The following is a 7386-nucleotide window of genomic DNA, read 5'->3' on the forward strand; positions in this document are numbered from 1 at the left end:
AGAAGGCCATGTCCATACTTTACAGGCCAACTCCATTTTAGATCCACCACGTCTTCCTGAAGCCAGGGGGGAAAAAAATAATCTCGGTGGACGACGAAGTGGAAGGAGGCCAGACGTACGGTAGCACTTGCTCTGTATTCCATATCAAAATGTGATTTCTATCATAAACGATCCCCTGTCTCTCGCTGATTTCCCATCTTGTTGATGCCGCCGGTTGCTGAATGCTGCGCTCGTGCAGCAACTGAAATTGATATCACTTTCTCGCCCGCGCCTATCGATCTGGAGTTGCTGCGAACTTGAAGAAAAGTGCCTGCGTGACCTGACATGACATGGGGACCTTCTCCTGCAGAAGGGCAAAAAGATTTTTAGCCTCACCGGTACTGCGGAGATGCCTAAGCGCAGATGAGGGATTGCGGCACCGTTTTTCAGCGTTTCTTCGAGGTGAAGGTTCGGCAGCCTTTGGATGGTGGAGGAAAATCTGCTCTGGGAATTTTGAAGGCATTGGGAGTGCTGCTTCGTCTTACTACAACAGGTAAAAATGGGAGACAAGTGGTGGCATCCAAAAACGGACGGTGGGAGCCTTTCCATACATACATACAGATACATACAGAACGCCATCCATGATGGATATACAGGTAAAATACGCCAAAAAGGCCTAAATGAAAATAGAGCGGGCCAGCCGGAGTGTAAAAAAAGGTCTCCACCCCTCACCCCATACAAGTGCCAGTAGTGCTCGTCTCACGCGCACGCGATGGTATGTGTTCGAGGTCCAGAGACCGGGAAGTCGGGTCAGTGTGGACGCCAGACGATTCCAGCCGTGGCTCCGCAGAGATCGCATCATGAACAGAAAAGCCTTCGATCGCTGCGTTGATCAAATTGACAGATCCTGTGCCCAGAGGCCCGCGCTAGATCCATGGCGTCATTGATTGACTCGCGTCCCACGTTTCGGCGCCGTTCGGCGTGCCCCATTCCAGGCTTCCGAATCACAGATCTTCAAAATGAGATTTGCACCCGCTGCTGAGAATGCGATGTTCAAGACTCAGGAGGTCTTGAATGGGAAGCAACGTCATCCCTTTCTGCACGCATCCTCCCAATTCCCAACAAGCCAAACGCATCGGGTTTCTATACCGGCAATTGAGTTCTGCCTTGTCTGCTGAAAGGGTCGAGGGCGCTGATGGGTTCACAGAACAAGCGAGGGCCTGAAGCCTCTTCGAGTCCGCAGCCCTTGGCGCCGGCACGAAAAGTCCGAAACGCGCGTTGATTCGAGGATCGCGTTAAAATCAATCGCGCTTAATTGCAAATCTGGCGTGCTTGTTCCCAGTTTTCTTCGCGTTTCTCCAGGAGATCCTTGCCACCAGAACCCAAGGAACCCTGGCTCTCCAGCTTGGAACACGCAAGAGAATCAATCCCCGGAGAGGAAGGTCGCTGGCCCATGGAGTCGACTTGATCTCCTCGGAGGAGCTCGCCATCCAAGGCGATCGTTGGAGTATGTCCGACGATTGGGGCTGCGATTGCGAGCCTGCCAACCTTTGCAAGTTGGGATGAGACGTGAGCTGAATCGTTCCATCAGCCACCTCCTGAACCAAGGATTGATGAGGTCTGGGTCGCTCTGTCATCAAGCGCTTTCGAATCTGTCTGGTTGAATTTACCGACACATAGTTCACCGAATTATCACATGTTCTGGGCTCTGGAGATGGAGGCTTTCGACGAGCACTCGCAGCTCCGTCATGGCCCCATCAATCTATCTTGAATTGCGTGCGGCGACGTTCGAGTCGCATGATACCCAGGCCCAATTTCATGCAAAGTCAGTACTTCGCTGAACTGCTGGAGTGAGGACAGCATTCTCCCCAGGACCTTGGGAGCCTGGAATTGATCCCCATTCTCTTCTAACCCGCCCGAGCAATGCAGAGGGAGGATGTCGCGTTCTTGCCCAGGTCGGGGAAGCTGACGCCCAACTTCGACTGGGGTCTCGCCTGATCGCTGTCAAAGATCGCGGCACGCTCCTTGCGAGCGCCATCATTGATTGGACTCGGTCAAGGTGAGACGCTGAAAAAAAAAGCTATATATAGAGCATCAATTTCTCCCACACTTGCTCTCGTCTGTCAAGGCCAATGAAACTGCCACTTGGACTTGCGAGCTCCAAAGAGACGCCCATGGGTTGCCACCTTTGCAATCACTTGCAGCTGAAACAATGCTGACCCTGTCCTTGCTTATCTCCGCCCAGGCCAAAGCAGAGTCGGGATCGGGAGCAGCGGAGGCGTGTGAGGAAGCGGATATTTTAGTCCGCGATAAGGAAGGCTCACAATAATGTCCGTTCCAAGATCTCTCTCTGACCCGAGAACGGCAGCTCAGGCTGATTCCAAACTGGTTCTGATTCGCGATCGTGGCTCATCTCGAGATACCCCGCACCAAGCCAACGATCAAGCAAATTTTGGAGACACAAGTGAAATTCAGCTGAGCTTGCAGGCCTCAGTCAAAGATCAATCTGCCAGTCAGAGATCCATTGCCACTCTCACGGAAAATTACGAGTCATTGTGAGGGGCGCGCATGAATTCCTCCACCCTCTCGGTATCCGAATTTCAGCCTCTCCTCTCCTTTGACCCCAAGAATGGCCCCCCTCGGGGGAGCTCAATCCCTGCAGTCCTGTGAAACTCTCGCCCTATCAGCCCTTGTACCCTGCAGAACGGCATATTTAGCCCAAATAGCAAGTCGCGATGGCGGAATGTCGACTGACGTGGCAGGCCTTCGAGCGCTCCGAGGAACAGGGACATGCAGAAGTCAGTCATGCTTCCTGCTTGAGACGCAATGAGATTCGCTTTTCGCTGAATCGAGACCAACTCATTCCTCGATTTTCACTGGCTCAGATGCCCCCTTCTCATGGTCTCTCCTAGTTCAATTATTGTGCAGTGGATTGACCACGATTTCAAATACAGTGCTTCATCTCGGCGCTCATGGACTGTCGACCACTGTCAACCATTGGGAACAATGCAGCAATCTGAACTGGTTGGTTGTCGCTGTCTGTCCGCTGCTTTTCTTGTTTCACAGACTCCTCCAGGCCTGCCCAGATGTGTCGTCTGCCAGTGGCTGACTGGTCTAGTGCCCCATGCGAGCCAACCCTCGCGGCTCGAGGAGGATCAGCTCGCACAGAGATTGAGCTTTGAGTTTCGGCATCACTTGTGGTGTTCGATTGCTTGTGAAAATGACGACAGAGAACTGTGGAGGAAAGAGGGTTCCAAGATTCGCGATACCTTGGCTTTCAAGCACCAGTGCTCCCACAATCATGGCTTTTCCGTCGTCACCCAGAACACAGCATCATACCTCGATCAGTAAGGTGGTTGATTCTTTTGTTACCTTCTCTCGCATTTGCGCTTGATTGAGCGAGATAGTCTTCTGAAAGAGAATATGAGTTTCCCATTCATCTGTAGCCTCAAAATTTATACCCGGGAGCATCCCTTATCCGTCGAAGAGAGTCTCACCAAAGGGCATCCCAGACAATCTGTGGTGGAGGCCCATGTTAAAAGTCACGTGAGATAGAGCTGCAAGCGGAACCTGCGACGCGCTAAAATTTGTATCAAGAAAAAAAAAACTAGAACACCAAGACCAAGAATCGACCTCAATAACTCCCAATTCAACCTTACAATTTCCCATTACTTTTACCGAAATGTCTGTATAGTGGCAGGCTCCTTAGCCTGAGCCAGCGAACCTTTTCTTATCCCCATCTCACCGCATTATCTTGAGCGTCGAACTCCGCATATCCAAATTCTGTCGCCAAAACACTTCAAGATTTTGAACTTTCAAAAATGGATATCCACCGCTGCCGCTTCGTACCTTACAACCCCCAAGCGATAAATGCGCTCGCATTCTCTCACCCTCCTTCTGTCGGACTCGGCGGAAAGGGCGTCCCAACCCTCCGCCTGGCGGTCGGCCGCGCAAATGGCGACATCGAAATATGGAACCCCATGCGCGGCGCATGGTTCCAGGAAACAGTACTGCGTGGCGGAAAAGATAGAAGCATCGAAGGCCTCACATGGACACTCGATCCACCAGAGCCAGGGCCGGATGGTCAAAAACTCGCGGGACGCCTACGCTTGTTTAGCATTGGATACTCGACGACAGTGACGGAATGGGATCTCGAGCAGGGCCGGCCGAAGCGCCACTCGAGCGGGAACTATGGGGAAATGTGGTGTCTGGCTGCCCAGCCGAGGTGGCAGCCTGCGAAGGGGGAGGATAACAAGTCACTTCCGGCTGTGGAGGGCGAGTTTACGGGGCAGCATCTTGCTGCAGGGTGCGCGGATGGGTCGATTGTGCTTTTATCGACGGCAGATGATAATTTGGAGTTTTTAAAGATTCTGCGACCGTCGACGAAGAAACCTAGGGTGCTGAGTGTTACATTTCAGAATCGGAATACGATCGTTGCGGGTTATGCGGATAGCTCGATTCGCGTGTTCGATATTCGGAGTGGGCAGCTTCTGCGGACGATCAGTCTGGGGAAGGGTCCGACCGGGGGTTCGAAGGAGTTGCTGGTTTGGTCGGTGAAGTGCCTACCTGATGGGACTATTGTTTCGGGGGACTCTGCCGGTGAAGTTCGGTTTTGGGACGCAAAGAATTACTCTCTCATCCAGCGGCTGCAGGGCCACCTAGCGGATACGTTGGATATCGCGGTCAGCGCGGACGGAGACACGGTCGTCAGCGGCGGTGCAGACCAAAGGACCGTTGTCTACAGGAAGAAGCCTAGCGATAAGGGAGATAAGAGCAGCAGATGGGTCGAGATTACGCATCGGAGATACCATAGCCATGATGTGAAGACGTTCGCTGTCTACGAGACGAAGAACCTTAGTATCGTCGTTTCCGGAGGTATGATTCCCTCAGTATCTTCTACCATCGACAACGCCTAATAGGAACTAGGACCTGATGCCAGCCCTGTTGTCTTACCCCTTCGCGAGTTTGGGAAAGAACACCACAGAAACCTGCCGAGTCTTCCTCAGGTACCGCCGGTCGTCTCCTCACCTTCCCCTCGACTTGTGATGAGTTACTGGGATAGAGAGGTTAGCATATGGCGAGTGTCCCGTGGTCCTGGCTCGTTACATGAGGTCCCGGATGGACAACGGCATAGGCTAGTTGGCAAAGTCATGATCCAGGTAAGACACTTCTAGCTCCATAGCTGCCCTTAAACATGTTCTAACCAGTGTTTTCTCTTCTAGGGCGAGGAAAACATTACCTCCGCAACACTATCCAGCGACGGAAAGATCCTTGCCATAGCTACGATATCCAACATCAAAGTATTCTCCGTGAGACGACGCAAAGGCGACGAACGAGGGACACTCCGCATACACAAACTGGACACTCCAGCCACACTCTCTGAGGACGGTGCTCGGCTTGTTACGGTATCTCCTGACAGCCGATGGCTCTGTATCGTCCGCCCAAACAGTGACGTTTGCCTCGCTAGAGTCGAGCCTGCTGCTTCTTCACAGGAGAAACCCCAAGTTATGTCCCAACTGGTCAACCTTCGCAGAGCTCCTCGTCATACTCGCTTCGAAAACATCTCCCATGGCACCTTAGGCTGCTACGAACGGACAATTCGATGCGTTGTCTTTTCGCACAACAGCAAGATCCTCGCCTCGGGTGACCTATCCGGCTGCATCGACACATGGTCCCTTGAAGCGGCCACAGAAACCGTAACCAATAAGCCTAACAACGCCGCGCAGTCCGACGGTGAGTCTTCCGATGAGGACGACGACGATGAAGACTCCCCCATCTTAGAAGGTGAACGCTGGCGCCCGATTGCCAGTGACTCTCCGATTCCCCGTCTCAAGTCTAGTGTCGCCCTCTTATCCTTCCGCCCACCTAGCCCTACCCAAACATCCCACCTCCCAACAAACGGCACCTCAAACAACACCCACTCAACCACCAGTGAACACCGCCTCATGGCCGTCACAACAGAACACCGGCTCGTCGAATTTGACGCCCTAGATGGCAAACTCTCTGAATGGTCCCGGCGGAACCCCAAAGCCTTCCTTCCTATGGACTTCAAGGGCGTCAAGGACCGCGCCATGGGCTGCTTCTGGGACCTCTCAGACCCCACCCGGGAACGACTTTGGCTCTACGGCACATCCTGGCTCTGGATGTTCGATCTAAAGCAGGACTTCCCGTCCATTGAGGAACTAACAGAGGCAATAGCCCATGAAGAAACCAACGAGGCACAGAAGAAACACTCTCAGAAAAGAAAACGCGAACTCACGAAAGGAGGCGAAGACAAACTTCATCAACGGCCCGGTAAGGCCAATAAAAAGTCCAACAGCGGCGCAGGCGATAAAATCCCACTTGCCGAGTTGGGTGCCTTTTTCGACCAAAAGGCTCGCGAATTTGTTGGTCCAGACGCATCGAAGGGCAAATGGGTCTCGCTTGAGAAGGAGCGCCCCGTCGACGAAGAGGACGAGGAGGAGGAATATAACGAGAATAACGATATCCGACTCGCGCAGCTGAGGAGGGGCGAAAACAGCGCCAATGCCAACACCAACGACAAGACCGCGCCCAACGGCCTCGGAGAGACGAGCAAGCAACTCGTGAGACCCTCCGAGTCGCAGTCCCCGCGCCAATGGTGGTATACCTATAAGTATCGTGGTATCCTAGGAATCGTCCCGCTAAGTTTCTCCGCGTCAAGTCCAAACAAGGGGGACGCCGAAATCGTCAAGGACGACAGTAACAGCCCCGGTCTCGAAGTCGCCGTCATCGAGCGGCCAATGTGGGACGTCGACCTTCCAGATCGATATGTGCGCGAGTACGAATAAAACAGAAGCGGGGCATTTCGTCGCATCTTTCCGATTCGTTAATTGCATATACAACTCCCGATATTTTGTTTGGTCCGTCCCTATATTCATCCTTACCCATTCCACCTGTGTCCGGTCGAGGTATCAAGGAGTCTGTACATATTTTCTCCTTGTTTCCCACCCCCCGCCTTTTTTTTTTGTCATGTTAGGTATGCCGTCCTTCCTTCATTGGCGAACTGGATATGCTACGCTGTACTGTGCTGGGCTTTATTGCATTGTATAGATTCTTATCTCAATCTAAAAGTGAACTTGACTTACGAAGTAACCACTTGCAGCCGCCTCCGGCTGCTTTCCAAGTTACTGTCAACAATAGTTATTTGCAGAGGGTCGGAAATGGGCCGGATTGTTCCGGTTTTGAGGGACAAATGTGGTACGCAAGAGTCTGGGCATTAGGATTCCAGCTTGGACTACGGGGCGGGGGGTGTTGTTACTTCCGACCTTCAAACCCGTCCTTGGTAATCTTTGGGGGTTGCAAAGAACCTCGCTACGTATATGGAAGGAGCGGCCGAAGTGCCTTGGATACGTGATATCTAGAATGAGGAGAGATGAGCGGATACCG

The 7386-nt window shown here is 52.7% G+C and overlaps 3 protein-coding genes across 3 annotated transcripts; 2 read left to right on the plus strand and 1 right to left on the minus strand.

Moving 5' to 3' along the window:
- Positions 1-102: 102 nt before the first annotated feature.
- BJX67DRAFT_226826 (uncharacterized protein) lies at positions 103-949 on the minus strand. Its single transcript, XM_071025841.1, has one exon. The coding sequence runs from the start codon at positions 616-618 to the stop codon at positions 145-147; it is 474 nt and encodes a 157-aa protein (XP_070883146.1). The 5' UTR covers positions 619-949; the 3' UTR covers positions 103-144.
- Positions 809-1882, plus strand: BJX67DRAFT_226752 (uncharacterized protein). The gene is made up of 2 exons (XM_071025840.1): positions 809-1138; positions 1187-1882. The coding sequence occupies exons 1-2, from the start codon at positions 999-1001 to the stop codon at positions 1641-1643; spliced, it is 597 nt and encodes a 198-aa protein (XP_070883147.1). The 5' UTR covers positions 809-998; the 3' UTR covers positions 1644-1882.
- A 1668-nt stretch (positions 1883-3550) lies between these two features.
- Positions 3551-7081, plus strand: ura7 (small subunit rRNA maturation protein UTP4). The gene is made up of 3 exons (XM_071029924.1): positions 3551-4854; positions 4906-5138; positions 5202-7081. The coding sequence occupies exons 1-3, from the start codon at positions 3801-3803 to the stop codon at positions 6786-6788; spliced, it is 2874 nt and encodes a 957-aa protein (XP_070883148.1). The 5' UTR covers positions 3551-3800; the 3' UTR covers positions 6789-7081.
- The last annotated feature ends 305 nt before the right edge of the window (positions 7082-7386 follow it).

Source organism: Aspergillus lucknowensis (genome assembly GCF_044049455.1).
Source record: "Aspergillus lucknowensis strain CBS 449.75 chromosome Unknown BJX67scaffold_43, whole genome shotgun sequence".
In the NCBI taxonomy this organism is placed as follows: domain Eukaryota; kingdom Fungi; phylum Ascomycota; class Eurotiomycetes; order Eurotiales; family Aspergillaceae; genus Aspergillus; species Aspergillus lucknowensis.